The sequence below is a fragment of the Astyanax mexicanus genome, chromosome 18 (genome assembly GCF_023375975.1).
Source record: "Astyanax mexicanus isolate ESR-SI-001 chromosome 18, AstMex3_surface, whole genome shotgun sequence".
In the NCBI taxonomy this organism is placed as follows: domain Eukaryota; kingdom Metazoa; phylum Chordata; class Actinopteri; order Characiformes; family Acestrorhamphidae; genus Astyanax; species Astyanax mexicanus.
The window spans coordinates 16,641,075-16,659,392 of NC_064425.1; the positions used below are offsets into that span (position 1 = coordinate 16,641,075).

The 18,318-nt window shown below is 39.5% G+C and overlaps 1 protein-coding gene across 6 annotated transcripts in view; it reads right to left on the reverse strand.

The window, feature by feature from the left end:
* The window catches only part of myo18ab (myosin XVIIIA b), a 154,100-nt gene that overhangs the window by 88,370 nt on the left and 47,412 nt on the right, over window positions 1–18,318 (reverse strand). For 2 of the 6 annotated variants that reach the window (XM_049467267.1, XM_049467268.1), the window contains exon 1: window positions 417–2,353. The exons of 2 other annotated variants lie outside the window; for them this stretch is intronic. In XM_049467267.1, coding sequence (XP_049323224.1) covers window positions 417–1,739 — 1,323 coding nt within the window. In that variant the 5' untranslated portion in view covers window positions 1,740–2,353. Of the gene's footprint in view, window positions 1–416; window positions 2,354–3,918; window positions 4,055–18,318 lie in introns of those variants that run through there. 2 more of the 6 variants (XM_049467269.1, XM_049467265.1) reach the window with 2 other exon arrangements.

Sequence of the window (18,318 nt, forward strand, 5' to 3'; positions counted from 1 at the left end):
TGCTAGCAACCACTAACTTGGATCAATAACTAATAAAAGATAAAAGATAATAATAACTTATAAAAGATCAATAACTGCCCTGTTGAATTCACAATTTTACCCAAAATAAGCATCTGAGCAATGCAGTCGCAAGTCAAAAATCCCAAATCCTAGTATAAACTAAAAGAGGTTCTCATCCATCTTGCTTCTCTTTGCTCTTTGCTATTTTTCATCCCTGAGAGATCGCACGACAGCTGCTATACAAACACACTGTGAGGTAAGTGATGTTAGAAACTGAACGAACAAAGCACACATTAGCAGAGATTAGCTAAACACTCGTAGACTTTGCTCAAGCTCATGCTGGATCTGTCGGTTCCAATTCACAAAAAGTTCCTGTGAGGGGAAAGTGATCCATGCAGATAATATGTAACCAGTACCTCTTGGTTCTTCGTAGTCTGCTGTTTGGGGGTGGGTATAAACCCTGGAGGAGGGGCAAAGGGGTCAGGCTTAGGTGCCGAACAGGAAAGGGTGGTCGGTTTGGCAGGGGCCTTGGCAAGGGCAGGGGCCTTGGTAGGGGTAGGGGAAGTGGCAGTGGCCGTGGCAAGTGCCTTAGCAGGGGCAGGGGCAGTGGCAGGGGCAGGGACCAGAGCTAAAGGTAGTTTGGGTGCAACAGAAGTACTAGTAGTTTTTGGGGGAGAAGAAACAGATTTGGGATCTGGAATGGGTTGAGAAGGTGCAGATGCCCTTGGGGATTTAAGGGCTTCACCAGATTTGGGAATAAATCCAACAGGAGGAGCCAAGGGGGTGGTCTTTGGTGCAGGTATGAAGCCTGGTGGAGGAGACAGAGCAGGTGGCTTTGGGGCTGGAACAAATCCTGCAGGTTTAGAGGGTGGGACAAATCCTGAAGGAGCTGCTGGAGCAGAAGGTTTGGATGGAGGTATGAATCCAGGAGGTGGCGACTGAAGAGTATTCCTGGAAGACGGAATGAAGCCTGCTGGTGGAGAAACAGGAGACTTGACTCGAACACGGTCAGCTGGAGTGGATGCCGAAGGAGATACAGTAACCTTTTCTTCTTGTCTTGAAGGCATAGTCTGGCTGGCTTCAGGTTTCTTCAGATTTGTTGCTTCTGTTGCAGCACTCTCTTTTTTAACAGTTTTCTCCTCCTTATCCTCTTGATTTTCTGGAGGATCTTCTTTGCGGGGACGAGGCCGTGGCTCCCTAGACCTGCCTCGACTCATCAGGCTTGCTAAACCCACAGAGATGTCATCTTTCTCCTCTTTCTTTATTGAGTCGTGCTTGAAAGAAAAGACAGGCATCTTCACAGTCTTGGGCACAGATGTTTGCTCAGGTTTGGGAGGCTCAGAAGGTTTTGGTGGCTGGCAAGGAGCCTGAAGAACTTGTGCAGGCGAAGGTGTAGGTGCAAGTGCAGCTGTGGTTGCAGCATCTTCTTCTGTGGGAAGTACCCGTCTGACCACCCTCCGCACCACTTTCACCACTTTCTTGCGGGTTATACCATGTGGATCATCTACAAGCTCTGGTTGACTTGAACTGACTGTAGTTTTGATGTTGCCGTTTAGGGACCCATTGGTCTTGGTGTCGCCATTTATTATATGCTCTGCACTCTGTGAAGTCTTTGGAGGTTCAGGGCTTCTGAACCGCTCCAGCACCTTGGGGGGATCTGGGCTATGGACCATAGAAAACCTATTTCTGTTGGGTGAGGGGCTCTTGAGGCGCTCTCGGAGCTGTGGCTGGGACTGCATATGGTCTTGAGCAGGCTGGGGGCTCTTAGTACGAAGCAGAGCTTTCCCAGGCTCCAGACTGGGCACTGACTGCGAACGGCTGCTGAGACTGCCATCGCTGTCTGACTGCTTTACCAGCAGGCAAGGGGGAGCAGAACAGATACATTACTTGGTCAGTTCAGTAGGTCAGGAGACATGGCGGTCTTTCTAAGGCTAAAATATTTTTTAAAAATCACATTTTTGCCCATGTTCTAGGTTGATTTAGGCTGCACAAATTATCAACATGGATACAGAAGCCTTTCACACAGGTATCTTCTGTGCAGAAGCCCCTGAAGACATTAGGTTGTTACAGAAGGTTGCACTGAATGAAATATCTATGCTTTTCAACCTCATGTAACTATAGAATCCTCTCAGGTAACTGATATTTTGTTTCCCTCCTTAATGCTAGAACATTCCCTTTCCACAGACTTCATCCCATCATGTCTCTGCACGTACCTCACTATCCACAGCTAAGGTCTAGAGCTCAGTGTACTTAACCATGACAGCGCTAAATAGAGTGTTCAAATACACTTCAATACTTGACTGCAATAACAAAAACAAAGCTTTGTAATAAAGCCACATTACACACGTTTCACACATTTTATTTGCAGGCTACTAGGGCCCCTAGTTCAGTATTGACAAAGCAAATGGTACAAAAGAATTAATACTTATGAATAGAATAAGAAACAAAATGTAATAAAACCATTGCAGTAGCTTAAGTAACTTAGTTTAAGACATTGGAGTTATGTAGGGGGAAATCCCTGTGAAACTACCAGTGACAACAGGTGACAACATTTCAAAACTAGCCAAGGGAAACCAGTACCTTTGTTTTTTATGCATAGGAGAAACATCACCTAATCTTTAGTTAAAACTACATCTAACCGGTAGGGGTGTGTTTATACTTGTAGTTGTAGTCAGGCGCAACTGGTCACCATCATTACCACCCACTGCACTGACCACTGTAGGTGGTAATGCGTTTTATGGTGTATTGCTGGTACGTGGTGCTGTTTGAGAGACACAGCCTAGATTAAATAAAGAATCAGACAGAATAAAAGTGCAGAAATGTGTGCAGGCCTGCACTAAGGTTGGGCAATATATTGTAAATAATAAATAGTGAGTCAAATGCGCAGGACACCCTTTTTTAACTATTAGGGAAACTAAACAAAAGGGAAAACGACATATCTGAACAACCCAGCATGTAATGGACGAGGGGGTCTATCTTTTAGGCTATGTTTGGAACACGGTCGCATCTTAAAAGCTGCCATTTTTGGTTTCTTAAATAAAATAGCGCTGCGACTTTTGATTCCCCATTTAGATATATTGGAAACCATTTTATACAAGACATAAAAAAGGACCATAATGCAATATCATCTACCATCTAATTGCAATGTATTTAATGTTTTACTGGAGATATAAATAAATACTGATACTCAAAGATTTAATGATAGTGTTTTAAATAAATACTAACAATTTAACATTATACTTTGTTAAGGTTACATCATAGCATATATGTCAATTCTCTGAAAGATATCAAGATATGAGTTTATTTGCCCAACCCTAATATGAACAGTGATTCTTACATGATGAAACTACACCAGAACTAGTTTATACACTACTTAGACATTCTTAATCCGCCTGTTTGGTTTGCACCAAAGTTACAAAAGGCAACAAAGCAAAAAAACACAAGAATAGAGCAAACCCACCAGGAATCGTTTTAATCAAACCATATTTGACAAGTATAAACACACCCTTAAAACATTCATGCTAATAAGGAACTTTCGCAACACCTCTGACTGTGAACTGTCTCTAACAGCTGCATGTAGACAAACAGAACTACAAAGCACTATTTCAATAGACAATTGTCATTTAAATGTAAATTATACCTCACACAACTGTGCTGTGAGAAGCAACACCATTACTGCCACCACTGCAGTGGATGAAAGCTATTTTAATACTATTCCTGGCCTGATTATCCTCATTACCCAGTTCTCTATTGATACAGTTTCTGAACATAAAGTACATAAAACTGAGTAAAAGACATGTGGGTGACACGTCTGAATCAAACAATAACCCTTCCTCTAAACCCTCAGCAGCCAGTGTACTGTGTTTCCTGTGTTAGTAAAGTGTGCTACTGTTTTACACGGTTTCTCAAAGCACTTACGCTCTCTTTCGAACTCTTGGGGGCTGGCTTGGTCTCTTCTTTCACCTGAAGAGGTTTGTGGGAGAAATTTATTAGGTTGTAGTTTTTAGGGTGTAGTTCTGTAGAATCCCACACACGAATATACACACCACACACACATGCAACAATTTTTACCTTTTTAACAACTATAATTTTGATGAATGATACACTGAAATAATTGTTTGGCCAAAACCAACACCGCAAACAAAATAAAATATATTAAATATAGGAAATACAAATATATTTAGCTCAGCAGTGCTACTGTAGTCACATCTTTACCTCAGCAGTGCAATTGTAGTAAATGTACCTTAGAGGTGCTATTATAATACCTCAGCAGTGCTACACTAATCATAAATTTACCTCTGCAGTGCTACTTAAACCATGCGTGAGTGAAATGTACACAAAGAAAGCCAGGCAGACTTTTCATTAAAACAAAAAAAAAAAAACGCTACCAATGACTCTAATTCATTCTTGCTTGTCATTTCACTGACATCATAACACTAACTGCTTCAGCAGGTCTCCTGGGCTTCAGGCATGCTCATCTCCACTCACACGGTGTTCTCTAACAGCTTATATCTTTCAACTGTAAAACTGCCAAACTAAGTAAACTGAGTAAACTATACCAAACATGGTACGTGATGCTCAATGTATTATTTAATTTAATTTATGTAAGCAGAGCATAACAATTAACTTAAACCTGCTCTTTTTCGGTTACAGGAAACACTGTAATATGACTATAATAAAAAAACAACATTACCCAGTATAAATTATTCTTTGTTTTCACTTATTCTAATAACAAAGCATACTGCTTCATACTGTAATTCCAAATTGGCCCTGCTTTATTTTTATCAATTCTCAAGTTGTATTTAAAGCATCGGCATCAGTTTACTTCTGTGGTCCTCAACCAAGTGGAAGACTTTCAAAATGAAACTCAAAGAGCTCTGGCACTGTATTCCCTAGAATACAGTCCAGCATGGTGAACTGTTTCACACAGTGAATCAAGTTTTCCATCTGCCCTGAAACACACAAGCAGACTGGACAATGTATTTAATATACTGTACTGGTTAACGTGCTGTTTTTTGAAGCCTAGAATAAAAGAACTGTAAGACACTCTATGCACAAAAACTAAAGCTGAGGTCACAAAGTGCAGTGAATGGAGAATGAAGAATGGAACGTCACTTTCCTTTTGCTCCCAGAAGGAAAAGCGTGATGAGAACGCCATGGTAGAGGCACTGTGGTCATGGGCTGGGCTGGGTTGGGTGGGGGCAGGGTAAGGAGGAGGAGGAGGATGAGGAGTGGAGATAGATGAAGAGGGGTAGTGTGAGTTGATGAGCAACTCAGATGAGTCTCTTTGGGCCAAGATAGCACAGGATGCCAAGGTGGTGTCTGTTGGAGAGGTGGTGGAGACGCTAGCGCCGGACCAGAAGCTTCAGGTAACAAAAGTCTCTGGAGAAAGGAAGAGATTGTGGGTCTGTGGGGTAAAGTGAGGTTTGCTTGGTGTCACAGGTGTCTTATGTTATTTCAATATAGATGCTTACAATCCCAGACAAATTTAAACTAAATCAATACACTCTGGTATGATGGTATTTCAATGTATTGTCACGCTCACGCAAGATCCTTGTATCTCCAAAATGTCACCTTGTCACAGAAGGAAAAAACTTTTATTGGAGGTCAATTTAAAGTAATTTTGGAGCATTTCTAATAGTCCATTCATTACAAAAAATGGACACAATGTAAAAGCATAACAGCTGCCAGATTCAAACTATGCCAAAAAGTGAAAAGCATTGAAAATGGAGATTCAAGCATTTTGACATGACCGCAACAATAATATCTAAGAATTTAATTAATTCCTGGTCAGGGTGACTATGAGTGACTACATCAATAAGAGTCCTTGGGCAAGATTCCTAACACTACATTGGCCAATACTCTAAAAAAGAGCAGCAGCATATATAGATATAAAAATTGCAATAAACAAATTATATTGTCCATTTTTTTACATCACATGTTGTAACACTAAAATAATATGAATAAAGCAACCAATTAAATCCTTTTTAAGATCAATGTACATTTTCTTTTTAAATATTAAGTCATGTTAATGAGCCCTCAACACAATAGGCGACATTGAGCTCATTAAAAATTATTGAGAATATTTCCATATACTTTATAATATTTTAATATTGTAAATATTTTACAGGCCTTATAGTGGATATACCCCAACGTAAACATAAACTTACAAATACAATACTCACAACAGTATTTGTGACAGCCCTAAACATGCGACAGATGTGAGAGCTGCAAGGTCTGAGACTCTGGGCCAAGTGTGAGGCTACAGTAACTAATCAGGGTACCTAAAAAAAAAAACAGGACCATTCTGCCACTCAGCTGTGTCAATACTACAGATTGTGTCATGATATTTCTACAAATTAAGCATGCAAATCTTGAAACTACTCAAAATGTCATAAAGTGTTTAAGCCTCAGAGGTGAACATTAAACTTTCAGAAAACGTTAACCTCATCAGTATATCATTAAATCATTACAACAATGCACACACACACTTGTTAGACCAGGAACCAGGTTCTGTCCAGCTGCTACAAGTACAGCAATCAGGAAAAAACAGCCTTCTCTCACCTCTACACACACACACACACACACACACACACACACATAATACCAGTCTAACACCAACAGGGCATCTCCTTCTGGCTCAGCAGCTAAATCAAGAAAAACACACACTCACAAGCTAAATAAAGCATCCATGGAGTGCCGTGCTTATCTGAGAACATTGTACAGGGATACTAAGAGCACAGGCTGCCACTGGACTACTAGATCTCTGGTTCTAAACCTTTTCCCCTATTCTTTTTTCCCTTTTCTCTCAATTTAGCTACACCAATTGTCCCACCCATTCAGCTGCTACACAACTATATATCCCCCCCATCACTGGTGATGCCACAACACAAGGAGGGTAAAGACTAGCACATGCCTTCTCTGATACACGTGAAGCCAATCACCTCCTCTTTCCAAGCTGCTGCTGATGTAGCATTGCCAGGTAGCATCATGGCGCGTTTGGAGGAAAGCGCAGCAACTCAGTTCTGATACATCAGCTCACAGATGCCTTGTGCTGATCGACATCACCCTTTGGAGTGATGTGGGGAAAGTGTGCCATCTACCAACCAAGAGAGAGTAAGTCCAAAATCAAAAGCTCGTCTGAAAAATGGTTCTGCACTGCACCAGAACTGTCTAGTGTATTTGTGCTCCCAGATGTGAGGTGGAAATTGTCAGGGTAGCACATTTTAGCAGTCATTGGGTGGTTGTGCTACCAAGAAATCTCTGAACTGCAAACAACAAGTCACAAAAATACTGCCAATGGCTGTGAAGATGGTTTTGCTAAAAGCAAACATGTTTAAATCTCTCTATTTTACTGTAACCTAATAAAGCTTGTTGGGGTTTTTAGTTTAAGTGGATGCAAACACGACTTATTGACGACTTATTTTTTTCTGCCAATATTCTTTCCTTGTGCAAATAGATGGACCACTGCAACATTAAATACAAGCTACATTGTTTAAAAAACAGGACCTAAGTCAACATTTAAAATGTTAAGATTGGTTTTATTTTCACCAAAATATTACCCAAGGGATGCACTGATGTGGGAATTCTGGGTTCATGCGGATATCAGATATTGCACATATAAAACTAATAAAAATAAATAAAAATCCTAAATCAATACATTTTAAAGTAGCACTGCCAGGGTTGGCTAATTGTAGCAGTGCGGACAGCATTGCTTGGTCCAATGAATACATCAGCAAATATCAGTTTAAAATATTGGCCATATCGGCCATATCAGCTGCAGCGACAATATCATCTGTTTATGGGCAAGAAAAACTTAGATAAACTTTTTATGAATAAGCTTTTTAGGAATTTATTAAGTAAACCCTTTTTTCAAACAACTTCAACAACCACCACCATTTCCTGAAGCCTCAGAACTCTCTACCACAACTGCTATGAAGCACAGAGAGAAAAGGAATGACAGATTTGTCTTCCCATCACCAGAAACACAAGTTCAGGAAGCAGCATACAGGAAAGAATGACAACACCTTACTGGAAAGCTCTGGAAAGCCAAAGAAAAAAATAAACAAAACAAAAATAATCACACTATTACAACAACGGATCACACAACACCCTGAAACCAATCTGTGTTCAGTACAGTGTTGTAATACAACACCAGTTTAAGCACTTAATGGACAGTTAAACTACACAGAACTGCTATTGACTTCCCAGGAGAAAAAACTGGGACAAAGCTTTCATTCAGGCTTTTCTTACAAAGCGTTGAGCCACAAAGCTCCAACAGATGCCAGTTCACAAGTTTAGACTAAATGTGCTTCACACCACAAACACACTAAAGCTAAAATAGACTAGCGTTAGATTTGTAAACTACTGTAGCTAAGAAAGTGGCAGTACTAGCTAGCCTGGTATCTTTAAGCAGTAGCCCATTACTTTCAGCCCTAAAAATAGTGCAGCAGAGCTGGGCAGGCCCTTTAGCCTGAGCCAGCACTCTGAACCCATAGTCTCGCCCAGCAGCTCTGTCTACATCTGGGCCTTGAAATATACAAACGACCCAAATACCCAAACTACAGCCCAGGCTGTGGTTCCTCGGTTCCTCTTACCTCAGATGATCTAAGCTGGCTCCTCAATGGTGCTAGCGTGGCTTTGTTAGCTAGCGTCAAGAAGGTCAGGACTGAGCAAGAGGTGGGCCCAAAGTGGCCACAGAGTATGTGCAAGTGACCGAAAGAGAGAGAGAGAGAGAGAGAGAGCAAGCAGAGAGTCAGAGAGCTCACGTCAGTCACCCTCACAGCCCATAGGCAGGCAGGCAGGCCGGCCAGCCTCCACTACTGCTGACGAAGGGGGGACAGCTGTCGTGGGACAAGCCGGGGGTTCACGTCGGCCTAAATATAGTCCCTGACTAGCACCACTGCTCCAACTGACCTCTCCGACTCCCCACCTCCAAGAATGCGGGCTGGCAGGTTGGCCAGTGATAACACTCTTCTCCTCTCCTCTCACTCTCAGCAACAGCTGCTCCTTCTTCTCAGCTGCTCCACAGACCGGCCGAGACCCGGCTCACCGCGCAAAGCCAAAACAGAGCTGTTTGTGCCCAAGAAGTTCTGTTTACTGTGAGTGTGGATGCACGCAGGACCGCGGGGGTAGCAGTGTGTCAGAGTGCAGAAAGATGAAGAAGGGAGGAAAAGAGGCGGAGGAGAAGAAGAGCAGAACGGCTAAAGCTGTGCAAAAGACTGAGGTAGAGGAAATGATGCAAGGGCTTGGCACTTCCTATACAAGCTGCTTTCAGAACTGCACAGCGAGATGGAAAATACACTGCTGCTCCTCACCTCACAACCATCTCTGTTCAAAAACACACCATCTGATAGAACTGAACCCATATCTGAACATTCATAACAATGCACAAACATTCCAAACAACTATTACTATGATTTCCTTTCCTCCATATACGTTTATAACAAGTTCACAGGCCCACACTGTTAATAATAACAATATCTATTCATCACACAATATATGAACGTGACTAGGGGTATAGGTCATATCATAATGTATAATGTTGATATTTTAAATGATTCACAAAGTCCATATTGTCATAACAGTATTTGTTTTGTTTATTATTTGCTGTGAAGCTTAAAGGGTATTTTTTGTATCACTGTTTATGTTTGCATTTTATATGCATACACTTAATTTACCTAAAATGCATTATAAATCTCTTCTTATGGGCTAATAAATGGTCATTAAAAATATACACAATATGTACTGGTCTTTGTACGAAAAAAACTTATATCACTTATATCAAAAAATTACTCAAAATAGCATTTACCTTGTATAACAATTTTCTTGGAAAAAATATCACAAAAATTATTAGAAAAAAATTTTTTTAAACTGCAAACTGTATACAACTTCTAACAGAACATAGGTTTACAAAACACAGGACTGCTTAGAGCTTAGAGCCGTGGTTCTCAAACTGTAGTAAGGTTACCACCAGCAGTACTTAAAGAATCCCATGCATAAATATTCAGGACTGAAACCAATAAGGTTTCCACCTGTAATTTTATTAACAATACATTTGTTTGTGTTTAATATTTTAGCTGTTAGAACAACACTTCAGGCCTTTACTCTCAGAACTACAGTTTTACAATTATTAACATCACTTTCATTGGTCCTAAGTAAAACCCTGTGGAACACCACACAATATAATAACCTATAACAATCAGCCATTTACCAACAGTTCACCACAGCTTCTATATTGCAATTAATTAATAAATTAGTAAATAAATTCTTCTGAGATATCTTAGAAAAAACACTGTATTAACCAGAAACAATAACCAAACAACTCAAACCCAGAAAAACTCGACAACACAGGTGAAGAACAGTTAGAAAAAGATATGAGCATGTGTGGATGTGTCTCTATCTTGCATAGGCATGTGTGTGGTATATGTATTTCTGTGAAACAGTGTGCTGCTGGTACTTAGTTTTAGTTTGGTTATTGGTGGCTCTGGAATCCCCTGTTCTAGACAAATTTGGGCTCATACTCATGAAATACCCCTAACTGCCACAAGGAGGCATCACTTCCGGCTCCTCGTGCCCAGAAACAGCTACAGTTTGGCAATCCAGTCACAAGAGGGCAGTGTAAGCCTTCTTAAATCTACCTAACTAACTGAGCTGCACTGCCCACCAAGATCTGACTGACAGAGGATCAGTTTCTCTAAAGAGCTGCTTGTTTGCTTTCAGCTCTCCTTTCAATCTGCTGCTCAAACACAGTTAATCAGTGTGACTCAACACAGTGTGAACGGGCGTGCAGAACTGCTGACTAAAGGGTGAGTATGGTGAGTAAAAGTAAAGGTACACAGGGAGGGATGAGTGTGCACAATTGGGTGGGATTCTTGGTACCTCAGGGTGGCACACGAGGAGTGTATACTACATCCCAAAGAGGACACGGCAAGTACTGAGTTTCAACACAAATAAAACGAAAAATGCATATTATTAAATGGGTATATCATATATATATATATATATATATATATATACAGTTGTGGTCAAAAGTTTACATACACTTGTAAAAAAACATAATGTTATGGCTGTCTTGAGTTTTCAATAAGTTCTACAACTCTTATTTTTCTGTGATAGAGTGATCGGAACACATACATGTTTGTCACAAAAAACAGTCATAAAATTTGGTTCTTTCATAAATTTATTATGGGTCTGCTGAAAATGTCACCAAATCTGCTGGGTCAAAAATATACATACAGCAACAAAATTTGTCAATTTTGGTGATGTAGCGAGTTGTGTCAATCAAATTAGCTTCATGTCATGGCCTCTTCACTTCTTGTAAGTGATTCTGATTGACTACAGCTGTTGACTTCTCATGAGCCCATTTAAATAGGGCTCATTTGACCCAGTGATTAGACTCAGCTACAAAAGCTACAATGGGAAAGTCAAAGGAACTCAGTGTGGATCTGAAAAAGCGAATTATTGACTTGAACAAGTCAGGGAAGTCACTTGGAGCCATTTCAAAGCAGCTACAGGTCCCAAGAGCAACTGTGCAGACAATTATACGCAAGTATAAAGTGCATGGAACAGTTGTGTCACTGCCACGATCAGGAAGAAAACGCAAGCTATCACATGCTGCCGAGAGGAGATTGGTCAGGATGGTCAAGAGTCAACCAAGAATCACCAAGAAGCAGGTCTGCAAGGATTAGGAAGCTGATGGAACACAGGTGTCAGTCTCCACAGTCAAGCGTGTTTTACATCGCCATGGACTGAGAGGCTGCCGTGCAAGAAAGAAGCCCTTGCTCCAGAAAAGGCACCTTAAGACTCGGCTGAAGTTTGCTGCTGATCACATGGACAAAGATAAAACCTTCTGGAGGAAAGTTCTCTGGTCAGACGAAACAAAAATTGAGCTGTTTGGCCACAACACCCAGCAATATGTTTGGAGGAGAAAAGGTGAGGCCTTTAATCCCAGGAACACCATGCCTACTGTCAAGCATGGTGGTGGTAGTATTATGCTCTGGGGATGTTTTGCTGCCAGTGGAACTGGTTCTTTGCAGAAAGTAAATGGGATAATGAAGAAGGAGGATTACCTCCAAATTCTGCAGGAAAACTTAAAACCATCAGCCCGAAGGTTGGGTCTTGGGCGCAGTTGGGTGTTCCAACAAGACAATGACCCAAAACACATCAAAAGTGGTAAAGGAATGGCTAAACCAGGCTAGAATTAAGGTTTTAGAATGGCCTTCCCAAAGTCCTGACTTAAACCCCATTGAGAACATGTGGACAGTGCTAAAGAAACGGGTTCATGCAAGAAAACCATCACATTTAGCTGAACTGCACCAATTCTGTCAAGAAGAGTGGTCAAACATTCGACCTGAAGCTTGCCAGGAGCTTGTGGAAGGCTACCAAAAGCGCCTAGTTGCCGTGAAAATGGCCAAGGGACATGTAACCAAATACTAATGTTGCTGTATGTATATTTTTGACCCAGCAGAATTGGTGACATTTTCAGCAGACCCATAATAAATTTATGAAAGAACCAAATTTTATGACTGTTTTTTGTGACAAACATGTATGTGTTCCGATCACTCTATCACAGAAAAATAAGAGTTGTAGAACTTATTGAAAACTCAAGACAGCCATAACATTATGTTTTTTTACAAGTGTATGTAAACTTTTGACCACAACTGTATATATATATATATATATATATATATATATATATATATATATATATATATATATATATATATATATATATATAGAGTATCCCATAGTTCTGGTATCGGACCAAAATATTATCTGACCTTTGACCCAGACCTTCGATACTACACGGGTAAGGCAAAACTAAACATTTAAACTCACAAACTATTGAAGAACTCCTTTTATTAAGGATTCAAGGATTCAAGGATTCAAGGAGATTTTATTGTCATTCGCATCACATGTGGTACATGAGGTGGAACGAAATTGTGATCTCACGATCCAGTTTTACACCCAAAGAGCTGTTATTAATAGATATATAGATAAAAAAAAGAATACAATAAAAGAAATAGAATATACAAAATAGATAGATAAATATCCCAAGAATAAAAAAAATAAATAGAGAGTAGAAGGTTCAGCAACATGAAGTCCAGAGTGCAAGTGTGCTATAGCAGCATGATAATGTGAATTAGAGCAGTGGAGATAAAGTGTCTCAGTGCAAGTATATACTTGCAAGTATGCAAGTATATTAAAAGTGTAAACTAGGATTACTAGGATTTCCCACTGTGTGTACTCATGTTCTGTCACCTTAAAAACATACTACTACACGTGTGTACACACGTGACTGTCTAATCCAATCTATGACATGGAAACAACATGGAGAAGAACTCGAACACAGAGCTAACTAAATAACTCAAGATAAAGAGCTAACTAAATAACTCAAGATAAATGCAGGGTCCAACATTAATTAGAATAATTGTTCATCAATTGTAATCAAGATAATACATTTAATGAATCATGATATATTTTGATCTGAGGTCATGTAACTCAGCACTAGTGTAGCCTAAACCCTTTATGAGTAACAGTGCTTTAGTTTGAGTATACCAACTCAAGTAATGGTCCGGCCTTGCTGACTTATCATCACTTTGGTCCAAACCTAAATACCAAGTGTGAAAGGGGCTAAGAACCAGGATCTATTCCAAATGACCAACATCTCAAAACTTCTAATCTACTAAACCATGATCTGGTTTGTTTGCAGAGTGAAAGTACTCTTTACATGGTTTAGAAGCTAAAACAGGTTGGCTGAGCTTAAAACAAGCCAGAAGAAAAAAGAAGTAGGTGTTGTAACAACAGCAGACTATCTTTGGCTTGCAGGTACATATGGATACAAACACTTATGCTAGTGATTGCTGTATCTACTGTAATTGTAGATTAACCCTTAATTCAAAACAGAAATAACAGCAATCTGAGGATTATGTAATTATGTTATGTAAGATATGAACCTTAATAAGGACTCTGGTCTGGACTTTCAGGTGTGAAAACACCCTAAATCTCTGATATACTACATCATGGTTCAGTTCATTTACTGCTGTAAAAACACTTTTATAGATAGTTCAGACTTTCAGACCAATTACAGGTAGCTGAGACAGGCAGTCCTTAAGCTTAAAGCAACTCACAGGGAAAAAAGAAGCAGTGCATGATATGCCTGCCAAAGACAATGAGCTTTCAGCACAACAGTCATACAGATGCAATCAATCACTTATGCTGGCGATTACTGTAACCACTGTAACTGTAGATTAATTCTTATTTATTGATAAAAATTGATAAAAAAAAGGAATCCAAGGACAATCTGTTACGCTCCCTCTGCAAAGCAAATCAGCAAACTGACAGCATTCTACAAACCAATTAATGTGAAGTGTAGGGAGACAAAGCCCGTTTGTTTTGATGACGGGATGCAGTAAAAGTTCTTCAGTCCACTCAGTTACTAAACTGATATGTGAAAACTAGAAGCTTAAAAATTATGTAAGAGTTTAGAAAGGGTACAAACACCACAATAGACAACTGAAAGACAGAGCAGGAGGTGAATTTACATGCAGATCTCATCTGTCTGGAAGGCATGTAAGTGGCTGTAGAATTATACCTGCAGATATCTGAAAGAATTTCTAAAAAAAAAAAAAGGACAAAATGCAAAAAAAAAAAAAAGGCAAAAAACAACAAAAAAAGGCAAATTCATGCCTTTAATCTGCTAAGTCTTTGCCCTGTCTTGTAATGTTATTCATAGTCTACCTGTGAAATACACGGGTACACTAGTGTGTCTATCGCTCCATCAGACTTTAGTGTGCAGTCACTGTAACTTATTGAACTGCAGTACAACATCTAGGACCCAGCATTCAGCATCTAACAGAAAGTTACATTTGCTAGGCTCTATTATTTTTTAAGGAAACTTAAGGATCTTTTAAGAGAAATGCTAATCCTCTGTAGTTAAAGGTGTGAAAAATCACAGCAACGCAGCACTAGATTGAACAAAGGTTTTCTAAACAGCATGAACACATGAGAATAAGATGTGTGTGTGAAAAGCAGGGTAGCAGCAGTGAGGCTGAGGCTCCGACCAGCTGAGAGAGAGAGAGTGAGAGTGAGTTTGGACTGGGGAGGTATGTGAGCTATGAGCCAGTCAGGCAGGGATAATGAGAAGAGTATGCAGCCCAGAGCAGCCAGCAACAACCCGAAACTCTCTCACCCATCCTCATCCTTTCATCCCTCGCCTAACCTCACCTCACCTCACCTCTGTTTCTGCCTAGAGCACCAACCACACACTCACCCAGCAGCCCCTGCCACTCAACTGCCAGCATATTAATACTAAATGACAAAGCAAAGCTCCACCCATGCCCGAAGGCCTCAAACCACATTAGAGACTGATTAGTGACCTTTAGAGGTGAAAGAAGGTGACAGTACAAGAGAGTGTAATTTGACATAAAATCACTACATACTAAAAACAATACCCCAATACAAAACTCATAAAAGGTGCCCAAAATAAAAGAAGAAAAATGTACTGTTCAATATACAGCTCTGGAAAAAAATAAGAGACAATAAAAAATATAAATTAGGATTTTCATTTATTTTACCAAGTTGAAAACCTTTGGAATATAAATCAAGAGGAAGCTGGATGAGCCATCAAACCAAGCTAAACTGATTGAATTTTTGCACCAGGAGTGACATAAAGTTATCCAAAAGCAGTGTGTAAGACTGGAGGAGGAGGTGGAGGAGAACATGGCAATATGTATAAAAATTGTGATTAAAAATCAGGGTTATTCCACCAAGTATTGATTTCTGAACTCTTAAAACTTTAAAGCTCTGCATCTTTCTGTTATTTCAGCCATTTCTCATTTTCTGCAAATAAATGCTCTAAATGACAATCTTTTTATTTGGAATTTAGGGGACATATTGTCTGTAGTTTATAGAATAAAACAACAATGTTCATTTTACTTCAACATATACCTATAAATATCAAAATCAGAGAAACTGCTTTAGAAACTGAAGTGGTCTAAAAAAAAACTTCCAGAGCTGTATTTAAAGCATTATTAGTCGGGACGCATTGATGTGGGAGCTAAAATTTACAGTAGCTTAAAAAAGAGCAAGGGTGTGCACATAACATGTTGCCACCTCTTCATAACAACAGCTCACAGGAAAGATTATACACATTAGGGACCCTCTGAATACACTGAGGGCCAATTATTTAGTATTTAATTAAATGAGTAATTAGATAACAACAATACAGCAAAACAAAAAAGTAATAAGCCGGACTGCTAAGAAGCTAACTGACTCTACAGTGTGTAAAAATGGAGAAAAATGACACTCCTACAACGCTTGGCTAGCAGGCGAGCAATGAGTAACTTGGACATGTTGCTTGCAGAACCAATTATATGCTGAAGAAAAAGTCAACGGCATAATTAGAGGCACGGCTTTCCTCGAAGGCAGTAGTCAAACAGCTCTGTTGATTCTAGCAGTGTGGTGTTAAATGGCACGTCAGCCTGTGTGTGCAAACCCCATATTAACACCGGGCGCGTCACTCACAGCCAAAATCACCTGAGGCCCACAGACCTGCTTACTCGCTCGATCATGTTACATAAGACCATAAAGGGCTTTACACAATAGAAAACTGTACAGCATCTATACTGACTCTCTGTATATGTTCAGAGCTAAAAACAGGTCATCCAGACATGTAAACATGATACTACTAACCACGCTAACAAAGCATGCTATTCATGAACACATGATCCTTACAGGCTCCACTAATAACAAGCCTACAGTGATGAGTACCCTCCATTAGCTTCCAACTGCTACCATCTACTGCTTATACATACACACACGTCTGCTGCACAGATTCTGAGGAGCCCAGCTCGATCCATGCCCTGTGTTTGCCTAAACCTTTCAGTGTTTGTTGTTAGCAAGCACCTTCTCAGTACACTGAAGCACTCCAGCCTCCTGTTAGCAGCAAGGCGGCGTATGCTATCTCTACAAATCTGTTCAAAAGACAATTTCATTACATTTTTAAATCACTAAAAGGATTTAACAGTCATGCCAAAGCCATATGGCACATAAATACATCAGCAGATAATTCATGAAAATCTGACCATCTGTAAACCCATTTCAAATGCTAATCTGCTGAGCTGGCACTGAGGCTAGCGTAGCATTGCTACAAAAGAGCAGTGTGCACAACACACTCTAACTGGCTGGCAAATGTAAATCCTTTAGAGTACGGCTCTTCTGCATTTTTAAATACATATTAATTATTAATGTCGCAAGCACAGAGCTGTTTATCCTGTGGTTTGGCTATTAGAGCCGTATTTATTATTATCTTTAAGAGCCATTGAGCTATTCTAGGATAGAGTGGCAAAACCTACCAATAAAGTGAAAGCTCCCTATGTACATTTGCTTGTGATCAATTGAATTCGCTTGTGATATACTGTACTCTAGCATGTAAAATTAAATTATTTAATTAAAATTAGAAACAAGCTACATTTTCAAAATTTCTTGGATTCCTTTATTGTTAAATGTATTTATGACAGAAATAATATAAAAAAAAACATGCTAAAATAAAGAAAGCTAAATGTTCAGAGTTTTCTTCGTATGTCGGGTGTTAAGGTTGCGAAGGAAGTCAGAGTCCCGAGTTATTGTTAACGTTATCCTAGTGTAGTTCACAGACAGGGGTTGAATGAACAGTACTGTGTGTACGACTGATTTAATGAGACAATAATAGATAGTAGTGATAAGAAAATTTGTAATACTACTGCTTTTACAACTGCTGATGTGAGGAAAGTAGGAATTCCATTCAAGTTAAAATTTCCCAATAGAAACTATACAAAATTCCAACTTCCATTATCAGATATATAACACACAGGCTAACACTTTTGTGCATTGAGGTTACATCATTTTGAATATTTAGTAAACATACTACTAAACATTAACACGGTCATATAATACCACCAGCTAGGCTCCTCAAAATTATATTGACATTATAACTGCCAAACTAAAGTATAACTAAGGTTAGTTTGTTTCTGATGTTCACTGGTTTATCATGGTTATGATGTTGTGTTGGAAGCAGCAGTGTTAGCTTTCCTGTAGCAACAGAGCGCACAAATATTTAAAACCAAGTACTTAGAGTAAGGAATAATGTAAATCACAGATTTTACATTGCTAATCATAGGTGTTGCACTCTATTTCTCAGAGCTTCAATAAAGATTTAGTGATGCATGGTATGTAATTCATTGGTAGCTCAAGATGATTCAATAAATACAGCCAATTTTAAACTGCACGGAGACACTATCTTTTACTGCTCTAATTTCATTATCATGCTGCTATAGC